General features: G+C 40.3%; 1 protein-coding gene across 1 annotated transcript; it reads right to left on the bottom strand.

Annotated features, from left to right (window-relative positions):
* Positions 1-9,595: 9,595 nt before the first annotated feature.
* On the bottom strand, positions 9,596-13,758 carry LOC142182232 (uncharacterized). The gene is made up of 7 exons (XM_075256347.1): positions 12,987-13,758; positions 12,605-12,884; positions 11,210-11,419; positions 11,117-11,123; positions 10,863-11,025; positions 10,142-10,434; positions 9,596-9,997 (listed from the first exon to the last, which is right to left on the bottom strand). The coding sequence occupies exons 1-7, from the start codon at positions 13,756-13,758 to the stop codon at positions 9,596-9,598; spliced, it is 2,127 nt and encodes a 708-aa protein (XP_075112448.1).
* Positions 13,759-20,486: the final 6,728 nt, after the last annotated feature.

The raw sequence follows: 20,486 nt of genomic DNA, 5'->3' as shown, positions 1-20,486 counted from the left end.
CACCCTTGCTAAAAGGGGCCCTCAACTTTCTCACCTATTTTTTGATGATGACATCATCCTCACAGCAAAAATTACTTCTACTACGTGTGATTCAATTGTGCGTACTCTTGCTAACTTTACTACTCACTCAGGCCAAAATATCAATTTTTAGAAATCTAATATTTTCTTCTCAAAAAACTATCCAATCCCAACTAGACAAACAGTTCTTCAACTATTTCATATGAAGGAAGGGAAAACCTTTGGAAGGTATTTGGGATTTCCAATCTTCACAAAATCACCTTCAAAAAGAGATTACCAATTTTTGCTTGATAATTTCAAGAATAAGCTTGCGGGTTGGAAAAGAAAATTCTTATCAAAAGCAGGTAGAATAACACTCATTCGTTCTACCCTTAATCAGCTACCAAACCATCTTATGCAATATGACACAATACCTGCCACTATAATTTCTTCTCTTACTCAATATCAAAGGAACTTTCTTTGGGGTACAACTTCGCAAAAGAAAAAATTACATCTTGTAAAGTGGAATACTGTAACCCAACCAATACACCAAGGTGGATTGGGCATTCAAAATCTCTCCATTAAGAATAAATCTTTATGTGCAAGTCTTGCATGGCGTCTTTTCCAAAATCCTAATCAGTTATGGGCGCAAGTATTATTGAATATATACCTACGTTCAAAAAATCTTATAAAAAAAGTGTGTCTCACCTGCTTGGAGAAACATCATGCATATTTGGTTGATTTGTCGGTTAGGGTATCAATGGAACATTACAAATGGCAAACATGTTCATTTTTGGTCTGATCCTTGGATTAAACCAAATTTCACACTCTGTAATTGTATTACTGGCCCATTCCCTAAATATGAAGAGAAAAAAGTAGTTTCAACTTACTACTATAATCAGACTTGGCACTTGGAAAACTTGCCTTTTATATTACCATATCAAGTTGAGCAAAGCATCAAAGACGTATACATGCCTCTCTCAACAACACACTTTCAACAACACACTTTGATCAAATTTTTTGGTCAATTAACTCAGATGACATCTTCTCTATCAAGTCTTGCTATGCATTACTTAACCCTAATACAAGTCAAACACCTTCTTATAATTGGATTTGAAATTTGAATATTCCTTCAAAAATATCCTTCTTTCTTTGGTTGATTTCTCATAATAAACTTCCCACTGTTGAATACCTTTCTCGTTTAGGTATTTTAGCATCATCCATATGCACACAATGTCATTTGGCACCTGAAACAATGCAACACATATTTTTCAGCTGCCCTAATGCAATCCAGTTATGGCACCACCTTACTTTATCACTACCCATTTCATGCACTACTTCCTCTCCAATTGATCCTATTAATTGGTTGTATGATATTATTCATGCACGCCATCCACCCAAACCCTATCACATCCCTTCTACTACATTCATACCATTTGCCCTATGGCATATCTGGATTTTACATAATAAACATAGGTTGGAAAACAAACGACTTCCTCTAAATATTCAAGCACTCATTAATACTACTGCAGAATATTACTACTTAACCAAACACAGGCAGAAAAAAAGGATTGTCAATCCATTCCTCTATATATTAAATGGCACCCACCAGCTGAAAATTACTATAAACTAAACATAGATGGCTCTAGTTCTTCTTCCCATAACCAATATAGTATATATTGGTGGAGTATTTCGAAACCACCATGGCAACTGGGTTATGGGCTTTGCAGGAAAATCAAAACAAGGCAGAAGCATACAAACAGAGCTACTTGCACTCCTCATGGGATTGAAAATAGCGTTGCAAAAGCATTTGACACCACTTGTGATTGAAACAAACGCACAACAACTCGTCGGTATGTTTCAAATTTCTTCCATACACTAACATTATCAATGATTACAGGTTGTTACTTCTACAGCTGGGTAGCCCACCCATCCAGCATATATATCGAGAGCAGAATTGTGTTGCAGACAGTTTAGCTAAATATGGATCCAGGAATGACGAGTCTCCCTGCAAACTTTTTGCGCAACCACCACCTTTTGTTTTACCATATCTACAGCAAGATCAACATGGCAATCAACAACGGAGACTTGTATCTGTTTTAACACAACCGCTCCTTACTATAACTAGTGTTTGTAATACTAATGTAGCATTTACTTCTACCTTAGAACCTAGTAGTGTTGCCCATGGGGGGACGCCTGTTTCTATTATGTCTTCTATTCTCGCTACTATGATATACTAGTACCTTTTATTATATCTATAATATATGTTTCCTTTTGACCAAATAAAAAACGTCATTGCTTCAAATCCATAAAATTTAAGTTATTTATAAGGAAAAAAATGACATGGATTTGCACGTCTTTTTATTAGTAAATAACAGTATTAAGTTAATTGCATATCATGAAAAAATAGTTAAAAAATGATTTGGCCTATCCAAGTTTAAACACTTTAGTTTAGAACTCACCAATCGAGTAAAACGTGTGGCAAAAATATGGACCAATGGATCAATAGTCAATCGAAACGTCAAATTGATAAACCAGCAAGTTGCAGCCGATCATAATCTTTCTAGAAATGCGGCTTAAAACACGCATTGAAAATGTTTCCTTAAATTACTCTTCCGTTTATATGGAGAATCAACAACATGCATGGGCGACGATGAATATCAGTGAAAAAGCTAGAGGCGGAGCCAATATATAAATGATAAGAACATAATTTGTAGAGGCGGATCCATGATTTGAGACTTATGAGTTCCTACCGTAATTTTAGACTATATGCAATAATAACTGGGTTCACAGTTAGATATTTACAAATATTTAGTGAATTTCTTAATATAAATACATGATATACACAAAAGTTACTGGGTTTCGGGAACCCGTAACCTATGCTCTAGGTCCGCCCCTAATAATTCGTGCAAGATTTTACCACGGAACTCTACTGGTTCGTAATTAAATATTTATACATATTTAATGAATTTTTTAGAACTAATACAAAATATTTACGCAAAAATAATTAGGTATGGCCGAACCTACACTTAATAGGCTAGCTCCGCCTATGGTGAAAACAATAGCATTTATTTTCCCGTTGGGCCATAGACCTGAGAAACAAGCTCGTCCATTATGCAGCTCGATATCTTTGATGGGTTTACACATGAGAATGAGAATGTAGAGAAAGGGGACATACTTCTCTTAAAGGGGATTTACAAGATATAGAAAAACAAGAAGAGATCAACGAGACCCTTATTATTCACTAAATACACACGTACGCACGGTCAAACACAATTAGTAGAAAATGAAATGGTGAGAAAATTTTAAGCAAGGTTCGAATGTTATCTCTAATTTATTCTTTTTGTAATACAGTACGTACTATTTTTTATATATGTGAAAGTGAAACATTTTGGTGAAGACTGGATTCTAATGCAACTTTTCCATGAGGCTGGTCAGAGAATTGATACAAATTGAAAGCGAAATTTCATAAACTGAAATGCTAATCCGACGTAGCTCTCTAATGGCTGTTATTTACCTTAATCAATGCCGTTAATGCACTTTTATCATCTCAACATCACTGAATGTCATTGTTAATTCAATAAAATATGACTTTTTTATTAGTTAACTAAAATCTCTGTCTTATCAAAGTCTATGGTCTTAATCTAATATTCTGATTCCAGAGAAAACTTTAATTTTGTATATAAATACTTTGTTGTTTTTTATTTTAAGAAACAAGATAAAGTCTTTTTTATTTAATCATTTGGTACTGCACGGACCTGATTAATTTAAATTCACACAATATAGTTCAGTTAAGAGAAAAGCGCTTTCTACGATAAAAAAAATTCTATTAATGTGTGAAATTGGTCTTATATTCTTATGCAAACCTTAATTCTTTCATATATGTAACTTTTACGAGGGCGTTTGTAAATAGTATTTGAAAACTAGAGTTGTGTTTGGACATGAATATAATTTTGGGTTGTTTTTATAATTTGTGATTGATCTGAGTAAAAATTTTGAAAAATAGCTTTTTGGAGTTTTTCAAATTTTCGAAAAAATTCAAAATTCATCTTCCAATGAAAATTGAAAATTTTAGGGTCAAACACTAATTTCGAAAAAAAGTGAATTTTTTTTTCATGGCCAAACGGGCTCTAAAGGTCTTCAGATAGCTTTGCTAATAAATTAAGTTTCATTAATTAGTTCGTGGGTTAAGGTAATGAGAAGAACATGATCTTTAATTAATAAAGTCAAAGAAAGAACATCTCCTTTGCCGAGTATGTCAGAGAACTAAAGAAGCAGATACAATTAGTTGATGCTGCTACGAAACATATCATTGCACGTTAATATATAAATTTTTAATGTCTGCAATACATTTATCTTAATAAAAATATCTTGTAATATATAAATATGCTTTGTGATAAAATTAAATAGCAAGGAGCTGAGGCAATGCATGCTTGAGTACACTGATCACGCCCAACTATGCCTTATAAAAAGGACTCTGCGGACGTTGCAAATATAACCTGAGTATTCTGCCCAGAATCGAATCCACAGAGAGTTAACCTATCAATCACTATCTTTAGACCCACTAAACTCTTGACAACCAATTTCCTCAAACGTTTGAATCGCAGTTGATGGTGTCTTTAATAACTAAAATTGCAAGTAAATAAACAGCTGTAAACTAAGGATGCTAAGGTTGTAAACAATAATGAGAAAACGCTAAGGTAATGATTTCCCCTATTGATGGAATCTCTTCTGTTTATGCTTTATACAAATTGACCAACACCTCTCTATCAACCATGAACGTTCATCTTACCGTAAATCTCTCCCGAGTAATCACAGTAATATACTCAATGCACTCTCCCGAGGTACACTAGCTAGCTCTAATTAACACGGTTCACTTTAGATTGCACTCAAGGCTTCGTTATCCCTAATCCCGCCTTTAAACCCGCAGTTATAGATCCCTCTTATACTTTGGGAGTGGTGTTGTTCAACAATAACCTAAATATGCACTCTCTCCCGAGTTATGCACACTAAATAGGCACAGCTAATTGAGGATCCTGTCAATTAACTACAACATACACAAAGTTGAACAAATAAAGATTGAGACTAGCAATTTGTATTCACATAAACAAGAAGTTCATCCCCCAATAGGTTCCATCAAAACCTTAGACAAAGGATTTAGCTACTCATAATCATGGGTAAATAAACTAAAACAATATTCATCATAAAACTTGCAAGAAAAATAAAGAAAAGAAGAAAGATGTTTTGGGTGATCTCTCACAATTGTTCTTCTTGCCAAAATACTCTCTAAAACAATACATGCCTCTCTTGGGCGGAGTCTAGTGTTTAAAATAGGGTTTTGGGCTAAAAATCCCGTGTTTTGTACTTTAGTCCATGAAGTTCTCCGCCTCCGCCGCGGTTCTGTCGCGGTCGCGGTCAAACCGCGGCTAAACATGCTCTCTGATTCTCACTTTGTCTGCAGTCCTCTTCTATCGCGGTTCTGCCGCGGTCGCGGTGGAACCACGACAATCCTCTTTCGGTTCTGACTTGAGCTGTTTCGCGTGGTTTACTTGACGGAATTTTTCGATCGGCCTCTTTTTCTCCATATTTGATCCCAAAAGTACTCCATAGCCTTCTCTGGTCATATATAACCTGCAAAGCATGAAAAACACTAATAAGAGCATTTTGTTATCACTTTTATCATCCAAACTATACAAGACAGTGGTTATTTAGGGCCTAATTATAGTTAAATTCACCTATTATCAACACCCCACATTTAAACCTTTGCTCGTCCTCGAGCAAGTTAAACCACACTTCTAGGCCTAATCGTTCGATGCATTACCCAATTTTTTTTATGCCACACCCGCCATTATGAAGGAACAACCTAAGCAGTGCAACAATCACGCCTCAGATGAAGACTCTAACACCATGACACACTCATGCTCACTCTAGTTACTCTAACAGAAGTGAAAACTCACTTTTTCTTCCTGAGTCACATGCCCTCACATCATAATTCTGAGAGAAGTTCCACACACATAAAATTCAAGCAACAAGGAACCAAAGATGGGCAGAATTCACTCACTCTCAGCAAAGAACATTCACATGCCACACAGATACACCATAAGCTTGCCCCTAGTGTAGTACTCTACGAATCGAACTATTCAGTCAATGATCAAGAGGTCTTTATTTGATTGTAATGTAGGCTAAGGGACAGGTAAGATATATTTGGATATAGTGACTAGCCTCCCTAAGCACTTTTAATACTCACTTCCTTTTATTTCAATTTCTATGCTCAGTCCACTCGTTCTTCCACATTTTAGTTCATAGGTGACCCCCACTTTTCTTTAGGTGCAACTTTTTTTTTTTTACAAATCCATTGCACCATTCAAGTATTTCTTTCCTGATTCCCTTTTTTTCTATTTACTTACCACCCCGCACTTTGACTTTTGTATGTTCTTTAGTAATTCAAGTGCTTCTAGGAGGTTCAGGTTCAAACAGTCAAACTATTCAAACACAGGGATATAGGTCATTATAGGGTTATCAAAGAACAGGCTTCAGGCTCAAAGAGGTTAACTATGACAATATATACAAGTGGATTCACAAATATACAAGCTACACAAAAAAATGCCTCAATCATCTCTAAAACCAAACAGCTTCTATTTCGCTTTGCAAACACACAGGGCAAGTTCTAGGTATCACATGCAAGCACAGAATACAAGTAATTGCTCACACACACTTGACATGTAACTCATTCCGAATCAGTTTATCAACACACTCATACGAGCGTTCGAGCAAGGCAGGATGTGCAAAATTAAGGCACAAATTTACGAGTCTACAAACGAGCCTAGACGTCGCATCCTCATGTTTGTTTTTGTTATTCTCAGGTGTGTACATCAAGGGTTGCATTCTATCCTTTACTCATTTTGGTCCTAAAACTACAAACAAAAAAAATCTACCTAACCCGGTTCAAGAAAAGCCCTTGGAAAAGAATCGTGGTCAAAAGAAAAACCAAGGGAAAATTACTACACTACCTAAAAAAAGAAAAAAAGAAAATAAAATAAAGAAACTATATGGACTACTTCCCTCAAGAGTACTGTCCAAGTGGTCCGTCCTCAGGAAGAGTCCTCTACATTTTTTTTTAAATCTGACTTTGACCCTCAAGAGACCTGTCGACAAGTGTCCGTCGTTGGGCCAAGTCAGTTACTTCTAATGTGAGTACAATCAATTATGCACAACAACACCAATCAAATACTACAACATACACCATGTCTATATACACTACAATACATTACCCGAGCAAGTCTCCCACCCCACACCTAAAATTTATGGCATGTCCCCATGTCATATCAAAAATAACGAGCAAAAGAGTAAGAAGACTTCCCTAAGCCTCAATCAGAGTCGGAGAAGGTGCTGGGGTCCACATGGCAAGCTCTCCCCAAAGCACGGAACCAGGACATAAACCGGCTCTCAGACCTGGCCTGCGGCTGAGACATGGCATCCATACGCGTGTGTAGGCCCTCCACCGAGGTGCGAAGATCCCCGACCTCTTCCTCCAGAGTACGCAACATAGGTTGGGTGGACTATGATCTGGATAAGCCTGCCCCAGCATGGGGGCGCCGAGAGGGTCCGTCATTGTCATAGGATCTCCTGGATGGTGCCATGGGAATCGGGTCATCATCCTCATCATCGATCTGAATGGTGGTGCGTGCACTCCTGCCCACTCTGATGCCCGACGCTCTGAAAGCTACTTTAGGGGGCAACTCTCCATCAGTAGGATGGGTGGGGACATTCTTCAGCAGGCACAATGTAGTCACCAGGGAGGGGAAGTAGAATCCCTTTGACCTCAGCGGGGACCGTATGATCATTTCATCACCAATAAGTCTTGCCGCATCAAAATCTTTCTTTGTGACGAAGCACCACGTCAAGAGGGATCTTTGGAAGTTCACGTCAGTCGTGTTGCCTAAGGGCAAGAACCGGCTGCAAATGATAGTGAGCCAACACTTAGCCAAATGGGTGAATGAATTAGAGTTCAGGATGATATGGTCACATATCCAGATTGGTTGCCCCCTGTGCAGAGTGCATCAGTCATAATATCCCAAGTGACTCCTGGTGCGTCCTGGTAATAGTCGACATCGCCAGTAAACCGGGGTAGCCACAACACCTGTTGAATAACTTCAACTGAGGCATCTACCAATTTGCCCCGCACAGTCACCTCCCACAACGTATGTGATGGGCAGTTCGCGTAGAACTCTCTTACAAGCATCATGTTCACCGTTTCAGGTTCATCAAATAAGAACTCTATTTCCCTCCGTCAAATTTCCTCATACATCTCCTCATTTTCTGCACTGAGGGTTGCCCTGTCAATCAGAATCTTAGGGATGAAGCTCTTGGAGGCCTTGGCATGAAAGTCGTCCTCTGCCAATTCTTATTCGAACCTTGAGGCATCATATGTAGGCTATTGGGACGTGCCTGCCGATCTCTTTTGTTTCTTACGAGCCATATGACCTGCAAAGAATACAAGAGAACCATCAAAGATATCCTACATGGGCCAGCCGGATGGTTACTCAGACTTCACCACCCGATGGCACCAAATAATAACCCCCATTTATTCCATTCATACACTATGCCAAACCCCCAACTAGTGAGGTGTTCCAGGTTACAACCTCCACAATGGCCCCACAACTTTCTTACAAATCCTGGCATACAACACCCCACACTTACTCCCTCAAGTGATTCACGTTAAATATAACACCACTATTCACCAAATACAACACCACCACAACCTAGGATAGGCACACAATGCCTCAAAATAGCACCATAAGCCCCAAATTTTCGGCCAAAAAGGGCCCTCCACCAAACTACACCACAAAACTTATTTCTAGGCCTCCAAATCATCTAAACAACCCCCACAATCGAAGTATAAGAAAAACCCAACCATTTTAGCACAAAACAAACCCACAATAAGCAAATACAACAATAAAAACAGAGAAGAAGCAAAAATTGAAAGAAAATCTACACTATTCCTACCTAGGGTTTAACTAAACTAGTTTAGACTAGATTACACTAATTAAAAGAGGAAATAGAATCAAAAAGAAGAGAACACTTAGTTGATGAAGGTTGGAAGGGGTGGGTGGTGGTGAGAGGGGGTGTGGAGAAGATAACAATGGCTGTTTTTGGGGGTGATGGAGGGATTTGAGAGAGAAAGAGAAGAGAGGATTTGGTTTTTTTTTTTTTTTTGGGAGGGTGGGGGAATAATTGTTTTGGGGTGGGTGAAGGATTAGGTGAATTAGAAAAAGGGGGTGAATTAAAAAAAAAATTGCATACCTGGGCCCGACGGGGTCTGCCGCAGTTCTGCCGCGGTCGCGGTTGAACCGCGGTAGACGAAGTTCAGAGAGGGGTTCCCACCGCGGTTTGACCGCGGTCGCGGTGGAAACGCGGTGAACGAAGTTCAGATGGGGTCTCTAACCGCGGTTTGACCGCGGTAGCGGTGGAACCGCGGTCTGGGCAGTTGTCTAATTTTTTTATATATATATAATGTTTTACACTTACAACAATTTCGTGGGTTGCCTCCCACGCAGCGCCTGATTTAACGTCGCGGCACGACATAGGATGAACGCATTTAAGGCTCGCTCGACCTCTGTGGGTCAGTCAAGTGCAGTTCAGATACTTCCTTTTTCTCGCTTATGCCCACATATGGCTTCAATCTCTGACCATTGACTCTGAATGTACGAGAGTCATTCTCTGTGGCAATCTCAACAGCTCCTGAAGGGAAAACTTCAACTACTCGAAATGGTCCAGACCATCGTGAATTAAGTTTACCTGGGAACAGACGCAGTCTTGAGTTATATAGCAATACCATGTCCCCGGGTTTGAAATTTCTCTCAACAATGTTCTGGTCGTGCAGCCTCTTCATTCTCTCCTTGTATAATTTTGTGCTCTCAAAAGCAAGATATCTGAACTCCCCGAGCTCATGCAATTCAGTGACTATTGATGTGCCCGCAGCTTCCATGTCTAAGTTCAGCTGTTTCAATGCCCACCACGCTTTATGTTCAAGTTCCACTGGCAGGTGGCAGGCCTTCCCAAATACCAACTTGTATGGTGACATACCAATTGGAGTTTTGAAGGCAGTTCTGTAAGCCCAGAGTGCATCATCTAGCTTCCTCGCCCAATCAGTTCTTGTGGCGTTCACAGTTTTGGTTAACACACTCTTGATTTCTCTGTTGGACACTTCAACCTGTCCACTAGTTTGCGGGTGGTAAGGAGTAGCCACCTTGTGGCGCACATCGTACTTAGCAAGCAACTTTTCAAAGGCCCTGTTGCAGAAATGAGTGCCTCCATCACTGATAATTGCTCGTGGTGTCCCAAAGCGGGTGAATATGTTCTTCTTTAGAAATCCCACTACCACTTTTGCATCATTGGTGGGTAACGCCGCAACTTCCACCCATTTGGACACATAGTCTACAGCAACAATAATGTATTTATTGCCATATGAGCTAACGAAGGGACCCATGAAGTCAATCCCCATACGTCAAACACTTCCACCTCTTGAATTGGGTTCATGGGCATCTCGTGGCGTCGGGAAATGTTCCCGGTCCGCTGACATTCATTGCATCCCTTCATCCATAGGTGCGCATCTTTAAACACTATCGACCAGAAGAATCCAACCTCTAGCACCTTTGCCGCTATCCTAACCCCTCCAAAGTGTCCACCATACGTCGATGCGTGACAAGCCTGCAAAATAGAAAATTGCTCTATCTCGGGGACGCATCTCCGGATCATATTATCAAGGCATATTCTAAACAGATAAGGTTCATCCCAGTAATACTGGAGGCTTTCACGAAAAAATCTTTTCCTTTGGACCGATGAAAGGTCGTGAGGAACTATACCACTGGCCAGGTAATTAGCAAAGTCTGCATACCATGGAGCTTCCTGATGAGTGGTGGCGAGCAGTTGCTCGTCTGGAAAAGTTTCCAGTATTTCCTCAACCTCAACTACATTTTCAGCTCCCTCAAGTCGTGATAGATGATCAGCGACTTGATTCTCACTGCCCTTACGGTCACGAATCTCAAGATCGAACTCTTGCAATAGCAACACCCAACGAATCAGGCGTGGCTTAGATTCTTTATTTTCTATTAAGTACCTGAGAGCTGCATGGTCAGTATATACAATTACATTGGACCCTATCAGGTAGGATCGGAACTTGTCAAACGCGAACACTACAACCAACATCTACTTTTCAGTTACAATGTAGTTCAACTGGGCTCCACTTAGCGTTCTACTAGCATAGTAGATTGGGTGCATCAGTTTGTCTTTCCGCTGGCCCAACACTGCTCCCACTGCATAGTCAGTGGCATCATACATTAGTTCGAACGGTTTCTCCCAGTTGGGGGCAACAATGATGAGTGTTGTGACCAGTCTCTTTTTCAACTCCTCAAATGCTACCCTGCAATCATCAAAAAACAAAAACGGGTGATCTTTTTCTAACAACTTACAGAGGGGGTTGGCGATTTTGGAGAAGTCTTTTATGAACCTCCGGTAAAAACCGGCATGTCCAAGGAAGCTTCTGATGGTTTTGACTGAAGTTGGTGGAGGCAGCTTTGCTATTACATCAACTTTCGTGCGATCTACCTCTATTACCTTGCTTGACACCCGGTGCCCCAAGACTATGCCTTCTTGTACCATGAAATGGCACTTCTCCTAGTTTAGAACCAAGTTAGTCTCGATGCACCATTTCAGCATACGCGTCAGATTTATCAGGCACTCATCAAATGAATTCCCCACCACTGAGAAGTCATCCATGAACACCTCCATTATGTCCTCAACCATGTCAGTGAATATGGCCATCATGCACCGTTGGAATGTGGCAGGTGTGTTGCATAGGCCAAAGGGCATCCGTCTAAAGGCATAAATGCCATACGGGCATGTGAAGGAGGTCTTCTCTCTGTCTTCCGGTGCAATGGAGATCTGATTGTACCCTGAGTACCCATCCAGAAAACAAAAGTGTGACCTCCCTACCAATCTGTCCAACATCTGATCAATGAAGGGAAGTGGGAAGTGGTCTTTCCGGGTGGCTAGATTCAACTTTCGATAGTCCATACATATTCTCCAGCCTGTGACGGTTCTTGTTAAGATCAATTCATTGTTGTCATTTGTCACAATCGTCATGCCACCCTTTTTAGGAACACATTGCACTGGGCTCACCCAGCTGCTGTCAGAGATTGGGAAAATAATTTCCGCATCCAACCACTTTATCACCTCTTTCTTCACCACTTCCTTCATGTTGGGGTTTAGCCTCCTCTGATGTTCCCTGGAAGGTTTGTGCCCCTCTTCCAGCAGAATCTTGTACATGCAGTAGGCGGGGCTGATCCTTCTGATGTCTGCCATGGTCCACCCTATGGCAGTTTTGCACTCCTTTAGTACCTGTAAAAGTTTTTGAATCTGCACATCTAACAAACTAGATGAGATAATAATAGGTAATGTGGAGTCAGGTCCCAGAAATTCATCCCTGAGGTGGGCTGGCAATGGCTTTAACTCCAGCTTTGGTGGTTCTTCAATGGATGGCTTAGCTGGAGGAGTTTCTCTCTTTTCTAAGTGCAAGAGCTCAAACTCTAGATTTCTCTCCCAGAACCCTTTACCTTCCAATGCCAACACCCATTTCGCCAAATCCTCACCATTCACTTCATCCAAGTTCATCAAACATGCAGAAAAGGGTTCCTCAATTGTCAACACCTCATCATCAGACTCTACAATTACATCCATGGCATAAATAAGAGAGCAATTGGCGAACTCGCTTGGTCGCCTCATAGACTTCTGCACATTGAACGTTATTTCCTCATCATTGAGTCTCATTTTGAGCTCCCTAGTCTCATAGTCAATCGGAGCTCTCCCCGTGGACAAGAATGGTCTTCCTAAGATTATAGGAATCTCTTCATCCACTTTGCAATCCAAGATCACAAAATCTGCAGGGAACACAAATTTCCCCACATAAATAAGCACATCATCAAGGATACCGAATGGACGCTTCACAATCCTGTCGGCCAGTTGCAGCAACATGGAGGTGAGTCTAGCTCTCCCAATGCCCAACCTCTTATAGATAGCCAGGGGCATAAGATTAATGTTGGCCCCTAAATCACAGAGTGCCTTAGCAAAGGCGAAATTCCCAATAGTGCATGGAATTGTAAAGCTACCTGGATCAGACAGCTTTTCAGCAATAGGTCTCGTCACCACTGCACTACAGGTCTGAGTAAGTATAATCGTAGCCAAGTCTTGAAAATCAAATTTCCGGGACATCAAGTCCTTCATCATTTTTGCGTACCTAGGCATCTCCTTTAAAGCTTCAATCAGTAGAATATTTACATGGATTTGTTTGAGTATTTCAAAGAAATTTTTATGCTGCTCCTCTTTTTGATGCTTAGCCAGCCTCTGTGGAAAGGGTGCAGGAGGTCTCTTCTTCCCAATCACTTGGGACTTCTCTTTATCAGATTCTATTTCAACTACTGGCTCTTCAACTGGCTCAGCTACTTTATCGGTCTCCTGCTGAATGTTCTTTTCTTCCTGAGCAGGCTGGACTGCCACTTCTGTCAGTATCGTAGACTCATCCAGCTCAATGGGCACTGGAATGAATGTCTCAACCTGTATATTTTCTCGAGCTCTCTCTTGTTCTACATCTAGATCCCTACCATTACGGAGACTCACCGCCATCAACTGCTTTGGGCCCTGATCTTTTGGATTAAGCTGGGTGTCTGCAGGTAATGTCCCCTGAGGACGATTGTTCAGAGACATTGAAATTTGGCCCAATTGCACTTCAATATTTTTGATTGCTGCGTCATGTGCATCTACTCTTTCATTTATTTTTGCATTGGACCCAATAACCTGCTGCATCATTGCTTCAAGTCTCGTGAACCCATCTTCTTGCCTTCTACCATGCTGTTGCTGAGGTGGGGGATACCCTTGCTGCTGATTGTTATACCCCTGTGGCCTTGGATAAGGTGCCATGGAGGTCTCATACCTCCCATGTTTCCAGCGTTGTACTGTGGCTGAGGTGGTCTGTATGGCTGCTGAGTTTGCTGACCCCAGTTCTGATTGCCCTGTCTTTGGCCTCCATAGTTTGACACATAGTTCATGTCTTTAGGGTACTGATGATGATGATCATGTTCTGCATTCCAAGGATTACCAACTGGCTGACTAATGCAAGATGTGCACAAGCCCCCATTGGTAGTATCTACAATGTGCACTTGCTGTTTCTGCCCTGATTCCTCCACCTTTTGGTGAGTATGCTCATCTGTGTCAAAAGGGTCGCCATATTTTCAGCCATGGAATTTGATGGGTCAAAAGGCACAGAGTGTACCACTGGAGTGATAGGTGCATTCCTCGTCGTCCACCCCTAATTCTGAGTTATTTTGTCAAGCAGACTCTGACCTTCTCTCCAAGTTTTGCTCAAAAATGCCCCACCAGCTGAGGTATCTGCAGTGTTCTTCATGCTATCTAACTGTTTCATGTAAAACCGTTGTCCCAACATCTGATCTGGAATACCATGATGCGGACATATAACCAACATTCTTTTAAATCGATCTCATGCAGTGTCTCCACTGGTTTCTGTTTAAAGCTCACGATCTTATCAATTTGTTGAGCTGTTTTGTTGGGCGGGTGGAACTTGATGTGAAATTGCTTGACTAACTCATCTCAAGTTTATATAGAGTTTATGGGGAGTGAGTTTAGCCAAACCTGAGCAGCTCCTGTTGTCACACCTCCTTTTTGCGCGCCCGCCCCCGAAGGGTTAAATGCGCGAGGGGAGTTTTTCCAATTTAAGTGACAATATTCGAAATGGGATTATTTATTTAATTTAGAGTCGACACTTGGGAAAGGTTTGGTTTTTGGTGTCCCAAGTCACCGGTTTATCTTGAATCCCAAATCGAGGAAATTTTCGACTTTTCCAAATGAAGTCTGCGAACCAGAAATTCTAAGTAAGGAATTCTGTTGACCCGAGGGAAGGTGTTAGGCACCCTCGAATCCCGTGGTTCTAGCACGGTCGCTTAAATTGTTATAATGGCTAAATATCTTATTTAAATACATGTTATGACTTATGTGCTTTTATTAAGTTTAAACCGCTTTTATTATTATCATTTATTTTTATAGAGTTGCAACGTCGTGAAAATGTATTTCGAACTACGTCGCAATCAACGCACCCGTAATTGTTAAACACATCTCGACTCCGTTGAGATTTGGATTCGGGTCGCATCAATGCGCACCCAAGTTTAAGAATGTAATTTAATTTGAACCGCGCCTAAGAGTTTAACGCATTATTATTTTTTGGAGAAGGCCATGAAATTCACTAAACGGACTATTCCGAGTTCTAGATATTTATTATGGTTAATCATTGAGGGCCCCGCAATTTGCATTTTTATTTAGCGAGGCTCGCCTCATTATTTTAGAAGAGGATATCCTAAAGTGACTACATTTCTATTGTGTTTGTCTCTAATAAAATGAAAGAAAAAGGATTACATGCTGATTACATGCTTGACCAACTTCGGATCCTTATTTGACTATCTGATTTTATGAGGCGTGAATTATTTTGTGCTTTATTTCATGGATGAACATGTTGTTAATTTGTCAGGGGGAATTAATATACAAGATCAATATAACTACTAAAAGCTTATGATAAATGTTCTTCAGATCCGAGTTTGAAACCCGCTTATTTAAACCAAGTCAATAGAATTATCCTATCGAAAACTATTGCTAATAGAGTTTGAACAGATCATGTGAACTACCTACAAAGATTCAATAAAATCTAACATCATATCTGGCAAGATTAAGGGCATTCTATTCTATACATACAGAATATTAGTTGAAAGGTTACCTAATTATCTGTGTGCCAAAACACTCATACATGCCTTATCAGACAATCCATTAAGCAAACGAAACCACAATTTAGGGTGAACTAAGTTGCGATTAAGTACAAGGCTACCTAATGTGCTTCTTTTGTTGAATCACAAACTAAACAAATTACATAAATCTAATAGTATTCATAAAAAAACTGTAATTGCAGCAAGCGAATGATTAAACTCCTGCATATCTTTGATTTCATGCTTTCATTGTTTACATCAGATGCAAGTCTTAGTATGTACCTGTATATTGGATACAACAGAAGAAGCAAGGGGTCAGTAGAGCAATAGAAGCAATACCAAACAGCAGCAGTAACAGCAGGTACCAATAGAACAAAATCCCAGTACAAGAGGCCACTAAAGCCAATGGAGGAATGGCAGAATGAAGCAAACTCCCAGTAGTATGGAATCAGAGATCCAGGCAATCCAATTCTAGGAGAAACAAACAATACAAATCCAAACAATAGACTTAGCCGATACTTGAAAGAAGACAGTACTGATTTGGACAGTTTGAACAAACTAAGAATCGAACAAATAGTAGGAAGAAAGCAGTTTCTGATTTTTTGTGATATCCCTCTCCCTATCTCCTTTCTTTTCAAAATCTAATGTCAATCTTCAGTTTTGAAATTATACTGAAGTTATCAAAAGAAATCTTTTCCAGTTTTCTGTTTTTTATTTTCTGAACTCAACTCTCAAAGATGTTTCCTCTCAGTTCCCTCCCCAGTTCTCTCTGTCTGTCTGTGTGTGTTAATATGTATGTCCTCTCTCTCTTATCTTTTCTATGTATATATGTGTATCTATTTTGCTCTCCCTAATCTCTGGTTCTTTTTCTCCTCCTCCTAAAACTGATGGAAGTCCTTCCCTTTTATAAGCCTTAACATCAGCCCTTTAACAGCCTGTTAGACCAAAAGCACACCCCTCCCATGTGCTATCTCTTTTCAGTTTCCACTTAGCTATTTAAGTATTAACCCCCCCATCACATTCCCTGGCAGACTTACTCTTTTAAATGAGGTTTAATACTTCTTAAACTAAAGCAGGGTAATGGGCAGCAGAATATATCTGACAGCATATGCTGTCAAACTATTTTTAAATCAAAAAGCCCTTTATGCAGGAACCAGGCTGTGCACAAATGCACATGTTGTGCACAAGTGCACATGCCCTCCAATCCAGAACTGTAACTAAACAAAACATTCCTTTGGCATTTCTGATTCAAATTAACAACTATAAGTAAACAAACTCAGTTCCTAATTGATTCAAGCAAATGCTTAGCAGAAGTAAGTCGATTTGTTATTGTTCGGACAACTGAAACTAATTGACGACATATGTCGACTCGACTATACTAGTCATAACACATACAATCGAAACCAAAATCAGACATTTAACAGTATAGGACACATGATTCGAATTGTACTGACTAAGCAAAATTGTACTCGAGGAATCAGTTAGTCAGTTCAAATTTGAAAATCAGCTAATTGCACAACACATACATACATACACATTAACAGAACAAATAGAAGAAGGACTCAAGACATCGAGGTTTAGGCAAAGTGGACAGGACACAGTTAATAAAATTCGAAACACAAATTTCAATACAACATGAACAGCCTTTTAAACAAACATTGACTAACAGAATAAAGAAAAGAAAGCAAAACTCACCTTAAATCTCGAAAAATCAAAAGCCTTAACTTGGACTCGAACAGACCTTTCTTAAGGCTGAACGGACTTTAATCGAAGTGTTTCTCAGATGAGAAACACTTCGATTAAGGTCCATTAGACCTTAATCTCTTCGGCTTGAACAAGATACGGACCAGTGACGAGGAACCCTAAGGTTCCAAAAATTAGATCCGGGATTCATGCTTCCCTGGTCAGATTCGGACCAAACCAAGCATGGTTTGGTCACGAGGGGGGTCTGGGGAGTGTCTGGTATGAATTTAGGGCAGATCGGTGTAGATCGAGTTTTGACTCGAATCTTCAAATGAAGATTCGAGAAGGTGGGATGGGATTCGAGCTGAACGGTTGGTGGATCCATGTTCAGGGTGTCAAGGTGGTCCTAGGGTGTTAAGGTGAAGGTCACCGGTGTTCATGCCGCCGGGTTTCTGGTGAAGGGAGATGGGGGCGGCTAGGGTTTGAAGGGGAAGGGTCTGGTGAAGACGAAGGCTGGGGTATTGGATAGGGGGCAGGGTATGGTTGTAGGTTTATATAGTTAGTGGATAGGTGGATCCTGGCCGTTGGATGAGACATGATGAAGGGCCAGGATCCCTCGACTAACAGGGAACGACGTCGTTTCAAGGGTAAAGGGTTGGGGTCGGTCCGGGTGAGACGGGTCGGGTTTGTTAGTGGGTTCGGGGTGAGAGATCTTGGTCGTTGATCTTTTAAAGATCAACGGCTCAGATCATACTGGATTAAACGGTGTCGTTTGGATGGCTAGGGGCTGAGCTGGACTGGACCGGGTAATTTGGGTTGGGTTGTTCGTTTGGGCCCTGAATTAAAAATGAAAAATCAGCCCAAACTGATTTCCAAACCCAATTTTGCACTCTCTTTTATTTTATTTTTTTTATTTTAAAACAAAACTTAAGTAAATCAATTTAAAAATTAAATAAACACTTAATACAATTATTTGCACACATATATTAAAATATTTAAAACAGGTAAAATCAAACAAAACAAAAATCACGGACAAAGATGCCTATTTATGATTTTCTATTTAACGACCGGATTACGGTTCAAATTACGCATGACACATACATTTTTGTATTTTGTTTTAATAAAATAAAATTGGCAAAAATCATAAATAATTAACAAAGTGCCATGTAAAAATCCAAAAATTGTACAACAGGACCATTTGTTATTATTTTTATTTCTTTTGGAGCGATTGTCGCGCGAAACAAAAATCACGTGCTCACACCTGTCACCGAAAATGGAAATAATAACAGCCTGATTGCTTACGGAGTTACGTTGGGTTGCCTTTGAGTTTTGCAAATCGACAGGAAGTTCTTCGAGTGCTGCTGAGGATCTTCGGCTGGTGTCCCAGAAAATAGTCCCTTGTTTTGCAGCAAGTGCAGCATGTTGTTCATGATCTGGAACGATTCAGCTTGTATCACGGGCACAACAATGGCAGTGACCAGATTGTCAGTTGTGGGTTGTGCCCAGTCATATAGTGCAGCCTCAGGCACAAGAGGTGCCATATCTCTGATGTTTCCGTTGACGTTGTCTACGTCACCCATGTCAATTTCGAGTTTGTGTGTTTGATGAGGTTGTTGAAGTCTTTTGTTGGCACGGTTCAATATCCGGAATGTTTTCTCGGGGTCTGAGAGTCCTTCAAATAATTCTCCAGTCCTCGTAGAGTTTCTAGGCATACACCTGTGCAACCACGTCAACAACCGTCAAAATTTTCAATCAAAACTTGATGTAGAGAAAACTGACTACACTAAGAATTTTTGTATTTCTATCAATGGTAATTGATAATTCCGTTAGCTCCCCGGCAACGGCACCAAAATTTGATCACGCCCAACTATGCCTTATAAAAAGGACCCTGCGGACGTTGCAAATATAACCTGAGTATTCTGCCCAGAGTCGAATCCACAGAGAGTTAACCTATCAATCACTATCTTTAAACCCACTAAACTCTTGAGAACCAATTTCCCCAAACGTTTGAATCACAGTTGATGGTGTCTTTAATAACTAAATTGCAAGTAAATAAACAGCTGTAAACAAAGGATGCTAAGGTTGTAAACAATAATGAGAAAACGCTAAGGTAATGACTTCCCCTATTGATGGAATCCCTTCTGTTTATGCTTCATACAAATTGACCAACAGCTCTCTATCAACCATGAACGCTCATCTTACCGTAAATCTCTCCCGAGTAATCACAGTAATATACTCAATGCACTATCCCGAGGTACACTAGCTAGCTCTAATTAACACGGTTCACTTTAGATTGCACTCAAGGCTTCGTTATCCCTAATCCCGCCTTTAAACCCGCAGTTATAGATCCCTTTTATACTTTGGGAGTGGTGTTGTTCAACAATAACCTAAATATGCACTCTCTCCCGAGTTATGCACACTAAATAGGCACAGCTAATTGAGGATCCTGTCAATTAACTACAACATACACAAAGTTGAACAAATAAAGATTGAGACTAGCAATTTGTATTCACATAAACAAGAAGTTCATCCCCCAATAGGTTCCATCAAAACCTTAGACAAAGGATTTAGCTACTCATAACCATGAGTAAATAAACTAAAACAATATTCATCATAAAACTTGCAAGAAAAATAAAGAAAAGAAGAAAGATGTTTTGGGTGATCTCTCCTTCTTGCTAAAATACTCTCTAAAACAATACATGTCTCTCTTGGGCGGAGTCTAGTGTTTAAATAGGGTTTTGGGCTAAAAATCCCGTATTTTGCACTTTAGTCCCTGAAGTTCTCCGCCTCCGCTGCGGTTCTGCCGCGGTCGCGGTCAAACCGCGGCCAAACATGCTCTCTGATTCTCACTTTGTCTGCAGCCCTCTTCTACCGCGGTTCTGCCGTGGTCGCAGTGGAACCGCGACAATCCTCTTTCGGTTCTGACTTGAGTTGTTTCGCGTGGTTTACTTGGCGGAATTTTTCGATCGGCCTCTTTTTTTCCAT

This window comes from Nicotiana tabacum, chromosome 6 (assembly GCF_000715075.1).
Source record: "Nicotiana tabacum cultivar K326 chromosome 6, ASM71507v2, whole genome shotgun sequence".
NCBI lineage: Eukaryota > Viridiplantae > Streptophyta > Magnoliopsida > Solanales > Solanaceae > Nicotiana > Nicotiana tabacum.
This window is presented reverse-complemented; position numbering and strand designations above follow the sequence as displayed.